A 12,759-nucleotide genomic window follows, 5' to 3' on the forward strand; every position below is an offset into this window, starting at 1 on the left:
TCGAGCCTCAAACGCCTTCTCTAATTGTTTCCCACTCTGAATAATTATTTGGGTTGTATATGAGCAGATGTCTACTGTCTGAGGTTTTGTGTGTTATGTAACTAATAAAGTCTGCCACGTCTGGGAGGTAGGATGAGGTACACTTGCAAGGCTGCTCGCAAATCACAACAGCTCTGCACTGTAGTGATTTAAACCAATGCTCACACGCTCACAGCAATGGCTCACTTCAAAGCAGCACGTTCAATACTCCAAGGGAAAAATGGGCAGTGGCATTGCACCATTTGTAAATGTGGTCCAGCCACTGTAGGAGGATGCATGTCCCGCACTTGTCACCAAGCACAATGTGCTTCGATCTATAAAAGCCTTTTTAATATTCAGCTGTTCTCTTCAAGGTGTGTGTTGCCAAACCTTTTAGGAGCTATTCAACTCCATTTAGCCACAAAGCAGAGGAAACAAATGGCCCTATTTTAGATGTAATGCATTGTAGCGCTGACTTGCTGTAAAAGAGTGTTAGCCAAATCACAAACTTTTAAAGAACTTTTAAAGCGAAGGACTAGAAGCAACAACTTCTTTTCTGTATTAGCTCATAATTCACTTTGTGTCGGGTTTAAAGCTTGACAAGACAATTGACTCTGGCTGCTGTCTTTGTAGAGTGGAAGGAGCCTGAACTTAAGTGGTCGATTCAGTCAGTCAGCGTATTCATTATCCATGTGGATCCATCATCTATATTTAGTCCACTAAGCATGTTTGACTGTGAAAAGCAACTTTTAAAAAGCTTGACTGCACAGCAACAATCAAATATTACGTAAAGGGACTAGTTTCTAGTCTTCCCCTCTGTCCATTTCTCTTTAGAAAGTATGTTGTCATGATCATCTTTGCTAAAATTAAAAGAAAGCTAATAAGTCAGCCTTTGCCTTTGAGCCAATCATTCCATCTTCTGCATATTTTACACAAGCCTGTTGTCCCAGATTCATCAAAGGCCTCCTGGCTGAAGACATGTCACAGAATTTAGGAAAGAAAAAACAAAAAAATAAAGTGCACGACTCTGTGCACCATCAGAAATGAAGGAAAAAAGCAAAACGTGGATGTTGAATGGTTCTTTGGTTTGAGGGGAGGACCACACTATAATCTTACCTTCTGTGATGCCTTTAGGCTCCTCTGCATCCCACTAAACTCCAACAGTTGTCCTCAAACACTCCCGTGTCTCGCCTATCAAAAGCACAGAGGACCAGGGACATGTTCCTTCTACATTCACAGCCATTTTAAGTAAAGTCTGATGTAATGTTTTTATCCGCAGACACAACACTTCAGAAAAAAAAGGGCTTATTCTAATCATAAAGGAGGCAAAGAGGAGAAGAGAGCTAGCAGATCTGCACTTCAGCTGTTGTTTTTCTGTTTCTAGTGCTTTGATGATTAAATGCCCCCTGGTGGTTTAACTCAGTCATGTGCACTTTGATTCCCCTTTAACAATCACTGCTTCTTCTTCTACCAGTTTTCAAACCACTCTGGCTTTTTTTTTTTTTTTTTTATGTTCTATCAAAGCAGCCATTCTCCAAAAAGGTTGTCTGAATATTTAAACACATGTTGTCAGCAACACGGCAATTTAGCCCAGACACTAGTAAGTTCAGCAGCGAAAAGCATTTACACATTTCAGAGGTACTTGTACTTTACAAGATTCATTTATCCCTGTTATAATTATCATTTTATTAAACATTTGCCTAAATTTAATTTAGATAAAAGCCCACTGAGGTCAAATTATTTGGTATTTGACAATATAACAAAACTTTAATTTTAAACTATTATGCTGAAGAACTTAGTATTTGCCTAAAAAACTCAACTAAAAGTACCTAAAAGTTTTTTACTCTAAATGAAGTAGTTGAAGTACATGCTCTAAAATTGACTACAAGTGCAAGTACAATTGCTCTACTAAGAATACTTTTATAATATTGTTATAATCAGTATGTAATGCTGTTGATAACATAAAAGTCAGATTTATTCATCAAACTCTCAAAGGTGAAAAATTATCTGTAGTTCTAGTAATTAATAAAAAATAAGGATCAAAGTTACCTAGTAACTTGATGTGGAACAAAAACAGCACAGTTCAAGCTGATTTTAACCAGTTTTATAAATCAAAATATACAATAAAAGAAATTTTGTATTTTGAATATCATCTTGAGCAGTCACTAGTAATCAAAAGTTAAATAGTAAGAGTAGCTTTATATCAAATACAGTGAAGTTCAAATACCACAAAATTGTACTTTGTACTCTAAGTTGTACAAATTTGAGAGAGGTGGGAAGAGAAGAAGAAGTACTAAAGAGGAAGTCATACTCACATCATAGTCATAGTCACTTTACAGCCGGCTTCACAATTCATATACCTTTGAAATCTACTTAAGTAGGGTTTCAAATGCATATGAATTTATATATACTTACTATTACTTAACTTCAATATGCATCTTACTAGACTGGTTGTAGCAAGATTTGAAATCATGTGTTACGCTCTGCTATACTCTGCTACACTCCCCCAGGTACTAGTCAGAGTTAATTTATAGTAAAGTAAAATGCTGCAAACCTTACTAATCAAAGCTTTTTTAAATTCTCTTTGTGGCAGTTCACAGGAGGCGTCGACAGTACCTCACCCCAATAAAAAAGGTTTTGGACCATATTTCTTCTAAAACAATATATTAAAAAAAAAAACACACTTTAGCTTGATGTAAAGTACTTCCTCAGTACCTTAGTGTCTGTGTGTTCCCCTGACACCCCAAATCAGTGCCTGGCGCATTAAAGCAACCTTTGATCTTGCGATGAATAATATGGGGAAGTAATGCATCAGAAACTAGCGGCCTAGTTTTCGGGAAAATAAGCCTTGCTCATTGTAAAACGTGTTTTGTCTCCCCAGTTGCCACAAAGCAGGGCCCACCGGGAGAATCTGTTTGGGGACTGGTCATTATCTGTAAGGCTCAATCAATACATTTCCGCACGAGAACCACAAACCCTGAACAGGACACTCGCCTTTGTGAGCCACAGAGAGCATGTAGGGGATCTAAACATGTCAGGAGATATACTCTAACACTCTCCGGAGAGGTCTTCTCATGCAGAACAAAAGGAATCCACCATTATGTAACCAAACCTGTAAAATCAGAGCGTTCAGACCCTGAAATCCATCAATGGCATGACACACCCGTCAGCACAGAGCAAACGGGGCCTTATCAGTGAAACCGGAGACTTCGAAGTAGGCCATCAACTATTCATTCTGCTGTGATACAGCACCTATCAGGTGTGATGTTCCAGTGCTGATTTCACCTGGCCAGGCCTTGGTTTGTCTTTACAGGAATCACTGCTGACGTGAGGAGGAGGAAGGAGTCCAGCGACGCCTCAGAACCAGATTGCCACATATTTCATGACGGCATTCCAATCGGTTAGGCAAAATTCATCACCAAGACCAGTGAAAAGATACCAAGACTTAAACTCTGGAGTGAAATCACAGTAGTTTTAAGAAAAAAAAAATACATTTTTAGTGTCTCATTAATTGTCCCCCTGTAAAGGCCTCACTGACTTGGTGCATAAATGACACAGCATGGAGAAGCCTGTGAGTTCTCTATCTAACAGCTTATGTAATCCGCTGTTTAAAGCCTCAGCTCAGAAAAGAAGAGGCGACAAGCTTCTGAGCTGAGATATTGGCTCTGTAATTCCAAATAAAGAAGTCAGCGAGAGTGTGGATAATAAAAAAAAACATGGGATTATCTGTAATTTAGTGGCGTATAAAAGTGTATGTATAAGTGTATAAAACAAGGGAACACTTCAGTTCACATCTTTGTTGTATAAAATATTATTGGTCAGAGTCAGGATTTGTCAATTCAAAGGGGTTTTACAGCAACAAGCCCACAGCCAACAGGGTGAACAATTACCCTGCCGTTTTCTGGGCTGCAATGAACAATTCATTTGAAAAAAAAATTTAAGTACAATTTTGATTCATTTCTTAGTAATTTTTTTTTAATGCCACCACAAAAAATAAAATGAAAATGACCAAAATAATATTTAAAAGTAGCTTTTTCTGTTCAACTCAAAATGCTAAACCCGATAATGTAAAAAAAAAAGAGAGAGAAAATATATATTCACAGTAGATCCATACAGTGTTTGTCAATTTAGTTCTAAAATTGCTTACATTAATTATCCCTAATAGCTTTTGCAAGGATGCCATGATATTGTACCATTGTTTTTACTTTAACTGAGTTTCTTTTTAACAGGCTGATTTTGATTAACTTCAGTAGTAATATGGCACCTTATTCTTGATGTTGTGGTATCATGGTCAACCTGGCTTGATCCTCACTTGGTTTGTTTTATAAATGCTTGAAGGTCAACAACAGACATGATACAATAAATATCAGTAAATATTCAAGTTTGACAACTTTGAGGAATAGTTTGGCATTTTGGAAAATGCGCTTATTTGCTTTCATGTGGAGAATGAGATGAAAGCATTGATTCGTTTTCATCTTTGTCCTTTCAGTACGAAGATGGAGACAGTCAGTTTAGCTTTACTCCAAGAATTAGTCAAGCACAAGATCCCTCTAAGAGCAGCGTCTTGTGACATAGGTCGGCTGCTTGTCCTTCGCCAGTTGTAATGCTAAGCTAAACTAACCAGCTGTTAGATACGGCTTCGTATTACAGATGAGAGCAACAAAGCGTGTTTCCATAACGTTCAACTATTCCTTTAACATATGAACATATAATAAAATATAAACAAGTGATGAATTGAATATACATATAACATCAAAGCAGACTAAAATGTAATGGAGGACCTTAAGTCTCTTTGAGGGTTTTGTCTTAATTTCATTAACACTGGCTTCTAATCCTTTTCACACCTGTTGTAGTAGTTAAATACTGTGTCGTCTATCCAGTGCCGGTACCTAGACACTGTAGTGTAGACACCAGGAAACTGAGCTTCAGCACAACCTTCTCCCCAGGACACCACGCCATACACCCGGCCTTCACAAACAAGTGGACCACCAGAGTCCCCCTGAAACAGCAGAAAACAACCACAGGGAGGTCACAATGTTTTATCATTGGCCTAATGATGATTCATTTCATTTCATTTTTTTGATACAGTACTACAGAGCTTTTATAGGGAACGTGTTTTATAAAGAAATTTCGATTGTTGAGTGATGTGGGCACTGACATTTTATGATCTACGCATTCTTTTTACCTGCGCCTGCTACAGTAGATACAGCGGGTTGTGTGCATTTCCTAAATTGGTGAAATTGAACAAATGCACTATTTACTATTGTTTGCTAAAACTAAAGTTCCCAGCAGGAACTATATACGTGAGACACGTTTCAACCGTTTTAATACAAGCACTTTCAGGTAAATTGGAAAAAAAGCAAGATACTAACTTAAACTATGTTGGGTTTGGTCCTTTTATACGAGTGTATACGAGTATACTGAGTCACATTATAAACACAACAGCATGCAGTTGTCATAGCTGAAAAGATGAAACAAAAAAACTCATAAGATGGTAAAATATCCACAGGTCTCTGTAGTGTATAACATGATATTCAGCGAGTTCCAAACTGGCTCCAGATTAAGCCAGAATTTGGCTGTTTTTTTGTGAATAATCTGGGAGATATGAATATATCTCAATGTAAAACAAACTCAACTGTCCACAATGCCACACACTGAGTAAAGACCTGCTCTTACCTCACAGGCATCCTTCCCGCCAGTGCTGTAACCAGCACAGAGCATATTTTCTGTGATGTTGCCGTTAAAGGACTCGCTGCTGTTGCACTTTTCGGTAGAGACAATGGGGACTGTAACCGTGCGGAGGGTGGAGGGGATCTGCTCTCCGACCGAACTGGTGTATCCCCAGCCTGACACTCGGCACACTCTGCCCTCTGCTACGGAGGCACCCTGTCTGGGCAGCAGAGCGATGGAGACGTAGCTGTTCAGGTAGACCGGGGCCCTCAGCTGGAGAGATGGTGGACAGTGTGAACAGTAAATAGACCTGCTGAGTGTGACTAAAACTGACTCAGGTGCCGCATCTGAAAATTAGAGAGGAAAACCCGCATTTTTATACTGTACCTTTATAAGCATTATGTCATTGTTGTTAGTGCTTCTGCTGTAGTCAGGGTGGGGTATCAAAAGGTGGGGCATGATTTCTTGCTCCGTGCCTTCGTAGATGGCCAGAGAGTAGTCTCCAGCTACTATCAACATGTTGTTTATGCTGCCGATGTAAAAAAAGCAAGTAAAGTTATTGTGTTTGAAAGCAATGCTGCTTTGCTAGTTAAAAAAAATGGTTCGCTATAACATGAAAGGGCTTCCACACATTTTGGGAAATACGCTTATTCACTTTCTTGTTGTTTGAAAAGATTAATGCCACTCTCACATTTGTTCTTGCAATTCTGCTGCTGTGACAAATCAGATGTTAGCAGTTGACTAGAATGCAACCTTTATTAAGGTTAGTCATTTTTATTAGATCTGCTTTTCCTGCTATGGCAAAGGAAATGTCTGACATAACACAACACAACATTACTATTTTATTATACAGTTGCCAAACTTACTCATACAAGTGTTACAGAGCAAGATTTACATCTAGTCAAGTCTTGTCTGTGGCCACCTGACAAATTCTTTCTCATTCTTTATTTTTCACTTAATCCGATATTGATTAGCTTTGTTTGTCTGCTGTTTTCAAATTTAAAGTTAGAATATATTTTTAGGAAACAAACAAACAAAAAAAAAATCCCAGCTTTAACGTTTTATGTGTTAAATGTATTATTTTTAAATGTAGGTTTGAGATCATCACTGCATTTTGTTTATATTTGCAATTTACACATATGTCATCATATGTCATATGATTTGTGATACTGTGAATACATTAATAAATTTTGAGAGCAGACACTTATACAATATTTGTTGACTGACAGGGAAGTAGGTAACACAGACATACGGGAACTTAACAACCCTGACAATTGAGTATCTGTAATTTAATAAAAAGCATAACACAACAACAAGTTTTCTTATCTACTCTTCTAGATGCTAGATTACAACCATTGACTGAAAATGATTACGTCCTCATTGTAGAGCTGGAATCTATGTGAAACTGCACTGTGCTATCAAGGAGCTTTGAGCCCATCTTGTATCCTTTAGTTGTGATGTTCTGCAGAATCTGATATGGCTTGAAGTGACCGGACGTTCAAATGAAATCCTGTATACGCACATTTCCCAGCAGAGAAGTCAAGTAGAGGTCAAATTTCAAATTAGGACACAGAGGTTTACCTTATTCTCTGACCTGAGGCTTATTTTACCACTTGAACGACGTTGTGTTTCTGCCTGGGGTTATGTAACCCACTCAACAGAGGGAAATCAGAATGAAGAAGAATAGCTCACCCTTGATCACAGTGTGCTGCGGTGATTACCCAGTACTTATTTATCAAGGATCCCCCGCAGAAGTGCTGACGGTCGGTTGTCTGTATTGACACAATGTACTTGATTGAATGTGGAACTGGAGCATATCCCCCCACTATACGTTCTTGTGCAAAGGCTACATCTGCCAGACACACACACACACAGAAGAAAAAAACAGTTGAGAAACACGTGTAACAGCCCTTCAGGTTTCAGCTCAAACCATGCAGAGCTAACATAGCTGTTATTTTATAAGTGCAGTTGCAGCGTCAGCAAGAGTGATACAAGTAATAAAAGCAAACAACAGAGGACATCGCTGCACAGATGCTTCTGGCTTCACAGATCAATAAAAGACAATCTCATCTCTGAGACAATCGGCTTCACACCCAGGATGAGTCTGCCCATCATTATATGACACGCTGACTTATGTGGGATCTAGTACTACAAGGTAAATTTGTACATTTAGTCTCAGCACAAGTACTATCATTGTACAATACTACAATAATGCAAAAATTGATTAGCATTACTTCAATTTCATGCTACTTTAAACTGCTTTATTGCAAACCAGTACATTTACATGTCTTTGACTTTTTTTTTTTACTTTCAAGAATAATAATGAGCTTACAAAATATGATAAAGTATAATACTACAGATACCACTATGAGTAATTTGTGTCACACTGTCAGATGGGTTTTACAATATAATTCATAGACAGATTCCAATACTTTATTACCAGAAAATGACTGACATTTCATTTATTTAATTAAGTTTCCACATTACAGATACATAAATTATTATAAAATGAAATACTAGATTAATCTCTCTGCATTCTGCTACATGTTAGCATTGTGCAAGAGTCTGAGGTCTGTGGAAGTGGTCAGCTACTTCCAACAGGGTAGAAATTAGGCCTCCAATTAATCCCCAAGTTGTTGTGGTTGTTGTTGTGCTTCATCTGTTGTGTGTTACCACCTGACCTCCATCTGACCTCGTGACCTCAGTATTTCTACTGGCCTTGCTTTTAGCCTTAAGAGTATCTAAGTAACACTCGATGCTCGGTCACAATGACTGACAGCTATTAGAGCCATCGATACGCCACGAAGGCTGAAAAAAACCCACCACTCTCATTACTGTTGTAGGTAAAGATCCCAAGCTGTTAATAGCATCAGTAATATGTCGAGAACATATTTGGGAAATCTACGCAGCATATAATGATCATGTAAAGTATCCCTGACTAAAATGGGTCTCCTATTGTGTAGCATGAGGGCTGAATTGTGTTCTTTCTGGTTACTGCACACATTGCTACACTATACAGTTACAAGCAATGCACATCTTACTTCTAGTGTTGTCGAGCAACATAGATCAGTTCAAGATGTTTATCAGATCCCCCTTCACAACGCGCACAAAAGCAGGTGTTGGCCATAATTGTTTTTTTTTTTTTTTTTTTTTTTTATATTTGTTGCTCGCTTTCATCTGTTGTACCTGTGGTTTCAAGTTCTTTTCATGAATAAGCACAATTGCATTGACCTTTCGATTTATCCGTACATCAGAACGATACCTTTATTATAGGGAGTAACAATGTGCACGAAACAATGATTGTAACAAAGTCAGTAACATCATAGATTTAAAATTAAACTATGAAAAATTGCCTCTTCACAATTTACAATACATAGCTTGACATCACCAACATTTCAAATTAAAAACTGTAAATCATCCTCAACTTTTCATTTATGTAGCGTTCCCATTTTTCCCTCTTTGCTCATTACTCTGCTGGTGTAATTTATGATTTAAAGCACCAAGATGCTCAGTCATGCACACCTAAAAGGAATGCATTTAAAATTTGATAGAAGGGATGACTCAATGTAAATACACGCTGAGTTTGTGAATCCCAAATTGTCAGCTCGTTCCAGGATGTCAAACCACTCTTTCTTTGTAACACAGAGGCTTAACTTCACCTAAATCACTTCCAGGCACACTTAAATAAACTGGAGACGGAAGATAAAGAAGCGTACTTACAGTTTACAGCCAAGACCTCTGACAGCACACAAAGCAGTAAAGATGACAGGTCCATGGTGACACAATGGGAAGAGCAGTCTATACGCAGAGAGAGACTTCACCTGTGTGCTACTTGTCTAATCTTAACACGGAGGCATCGCACCTGCATTCTCGGGTTACTTATAGTTCTTATTTCCGTTTCCATGGTCGCCTCCTTATCCAGAGCCGATATATAATTGAAGCTTCCACACCACGGCCCCTTGTGTCACCTCTTCCATGACCTTGCAAGCTTATGTATAACATTTGTATTGTCACCTGTTTTAAAACTGGACCATTTAGTGTCACACAAAGTGCAGAATATATTTTATTCGTGGTTGTTTTCTGTCATGAACTCATACATCAGTTTTATCATGTACTTGTAACAGCCACTCTGATGCTGTAGCCCTGTCAGCTATATATGTCCCGTATGTGACATATTTAAGCCTGTGGTTGAAGCTCTTAATATGTATTAAATGAGCTGCTGAAAGAGTAAATGTCTCTACAGCCTTTAATTACTGTCCAGTTCCCCTCATTGATTTCCCCAGTATGGATTAATGTGGCATTTGACTGATGACAAGCAGAAACGTATCAGACAAGGTTGAGCCAGCGCTACTGCTCCATATCTATTCTAGGTCCAAGTGTCATTAAAAATGGAACACAGCTCAGGCAAGTCTCATCACCGCTCCCATCCCTCTGTGGACTTCCTAACCTCAGCTGGCTAATAGCTCACTCCGTTGCCCTCCCTGCTTCTTAGAGTTGTAGCTGGGCTTGTGGAACCTCTCTCCTCCCCTGAGTGCTGACCACTGCTTTTTCCCTGCATGACCCACCGTTCAATCCAAGTGCTGTCATTATTTCACATGGCTGCCAGCTCCCTGTTGTCACAATCATCTGTCTGGCTCTGGACTGAAAAGCCTATGCTATATGTCACCAACCACAATGCTCTAATCCAGAACTATCCCCCCCTGTTTTTATATACTCACTCGCTGTAAAATCTCCAGCTGAATGGAAATCAATGATTTTCCTGTTTTAAGTTAAGAAGCCTGATGGTAACAATTTGGCTCTTTACTGTCTTTACTGCATTTCTAAAGAGCAGCACACTATAATGTAGTTATTAGTCGCTATGTGTCTTTATTGTTTTTGACTTTTCTTTAAAGCCTTTGTCAAGTCATTTAACACATAACTGACACTACATAAAAAAATAAAAATGTATTTATTGCACTGTGAAATTTGTTCATGTGTTGGTTTTTTCTTCGTTTCTGTTTTGATCCACCCTGTAGAAATAAAGTATATAGGCGCATTTCTTTCATACAAACAATTGTGTAAATCCAGTAATGTAAACTAATGTCAAAGAACCAGCAACAGTGAAGATGTAGCTTCCTCCAATTTTTACAGCACTCTGGCTCACTACAGATGGCTTATACAGATGGTTTCTCTAAACGGAAAAGCCATTCAGAGGTGTCTCGCTCACTGACGGGCTGATTCAACATGTTGAATTAGCTGGACACCATCGCCACTGACTAGTGCCAAAAGTACTGGACACGCCACAACGACAAGGCCGATGGACGCTTCCCAACAGCCGAGCACTGGCTGACAGCCGATGGTTGGCTTGATGTGTTCAGGCCCTAAGACACAGTCACCATGGATATATAATGGATTTCGATGTAGTTGTAAAAGCGATGGTTGTTTAGTACACATGATGCCATACACATCCTTCATGAATAGATACAAAGCCAGCTCCTAGAATAAATTGTGTTCTGAGCTTCCTTCTAATTACCAGCTCTCATTCCCTGTGAACAGTGTATCCTTGGACTCTTGGCCTGAAGTTGATTTGACAGAAAAATATAATCAGTCAAAAAAAATCTCAACTCACTCGTATTGTATGAATAATGCATGTGACAAAACGTTTTTCTGGGAAGATGCCGCTTAGACTTTAAGATAACCTCGGTTTACAGTTTGTAGATTTTAGTGGCACTGAGGTGCTTTCAGTGTTTCACTATCGACCTATCTCCAACATTTCCCCCATCCCTCAGCAAAGACTTCCCAATGAACACGTATTCAATTCCTGCAGGACAAAAGTTTTTCAGTTGCGAAAATGCTGGAAAATTAAAATGTTAAGTATTATTTTACAGCTCAGTACATTTCTGGTAAATGGTCCTGATTCGTTCTTCCTGATAAGAACAACATACTGTAACTGACTGTAAATTATCCCCATGAACTGTTAACCGACACAGACACAGAACAAGCAGGCAGACACGATTACTGCTGGAACACAACTGCTCTGGATCCCCCAGGAGCACATGAACGATGTAGCGTAATATACGATTACAATTTTACTTTAAAAATCTATCATTGCCTTATATTAGCCAAACTTTTTTCCCCTAAAACTTTAACATTTCAGTTTAGTTTATTCGTTGTTAAGTTGATATGTATGTCCACTTACACATATTTACACCTGTACTACACACACAAACGTAGAATATATACATTATCATTTTACAATGCATAGTCCAGTAAACTATCCTCTCCTCTCACTAACAGGCAGCAGTTTTACATCTCATATCTAATCTTGACTACATTGTACTTGTTATACATTGTTATACAATGCATTATACTCATATATTACCTATCTCTATTTGTGAATAGCTTTTGGCTATGTCCTGTTATTACGTTGTTAATAATTCTGTACATAATTTGTAGTATTTTGCATTTCATTAAATCCTGAAAATCTAGAGGCATGAACTTACTAAACAGTTTGTCAGTTGCTTCCCACTCCATTTATAGTCAATTTTCACTCCCAAAATTGTGATTTCAAACAGTCTATTAAATTCAGTGTCATTTACTGTGTTTCAAAATTATATTTCTTATACTTCATTTATACACAAAACAAATTTAAAAAGGACCCAGGACTGAGCTTTGTGGGATCCCACATGCTATTTGTGATGTTTTGATATGATCTGATATATTCATTGTTTTCTATTGTATTTGATATTGTTTCTGTAAAAAAAATACAATACAGATCATTGGCATTACTTGACAAACAAATAGATCAATCTCTGCTCTTGTAAACTGTTATGACCACAGCTTATTTCTTTTTTGTTGGAAAACTACCCTTTTGCAATGATAAGTTACAAACAAATGTCAAATATTATTGTAATGCATTCAATAATATTCTTAATCAAGGTCATATCTAACTCATTACAATCTTTTGTTCGTTTAAGTTTTTAACTATATTGATAATTTTACTCCTGTTAGTTTCTTTTACAAACACTGACTGTTCATTACAATTCACAGCATTGGCTAAAATGTCCTCATTGTCCTGCCTGACTTAGTTTG

At 38.0% G+C, this 12,759-nt stretch overlaps 1 protein-coding gene across 1 annotated transcript; it reads right to left on the reverse strand.

The window, feature by feature from the left end:
• Window positions 1–3,664: 3,664 nt before the first annotated feature.
• zmp:0000001088 (trypsin) lies at window positions 3,665–9,616 on the reverse strand. Its single transcript, XM_067527392.1, has 5 exons — window positions 9,409–9,616; window positions 7,381–7,540; window positions 6,076–6,217; window positions 5,695–5,961; window positions 3,665–5,017 (listed from the first exon to the last, which is right to left on the reverse strand). Exons 1-5 carry the CDS (start codon window positions 9,461–9,463, stop codon window positions 4,847–4,849), a joined length of 795 nt encoding a protein of 264 aa, XP_067383493.1. The 5' UTR covers window positions 9,464–9,616; the 3' UTR covers window positions 3,665–4,846.
• Window positions 9,617–12,759: the final 3,143 nt, after the last annotated feature.

Source organism: Channa argus, chromosome 13 (assembly GCF_033026475.1).
Source record: "Channa argus isolate prfri chromosome 13, Channa argus male v1.0, whole genome shotgun sequence".
In the NCBI taxonomy this organism is placed as follows: domain Eukaryota; kingdom Metazoa; phylum Chordata; class Actinopteri; order Anabantiformes; family Channidae; genus Channa; species Channa argus.

What these genes read in the sequence shown, in the direction of transcription:
- zmp:0000001088 (XM_067527392.1), bottom strand. Translation starts at nt 9,463, where the DNA reads ATGGACCTGTCATCTTTACTGCTTTGTGTGCTGTCAGAGGTCTTGGCT. An exon ending in AGAGGTCTTGGCTGTAAACT is followed by an intron (nt 7,541 to 9,408) that starts GTAAGTACGCTT and finishes TGTGTCTGGCAG; the next exon opens with ATGTAGCCTTTGCACAAGAA. An exon ending in ATGACATAATGCTTATAAAG is followed by an intron (nt 5,962 to 6,075) that starts GTACAGTATAAA and finishes CCATCTCTCCAG; the next exon opens with CTGAGGGCCCCGGTCTACCT.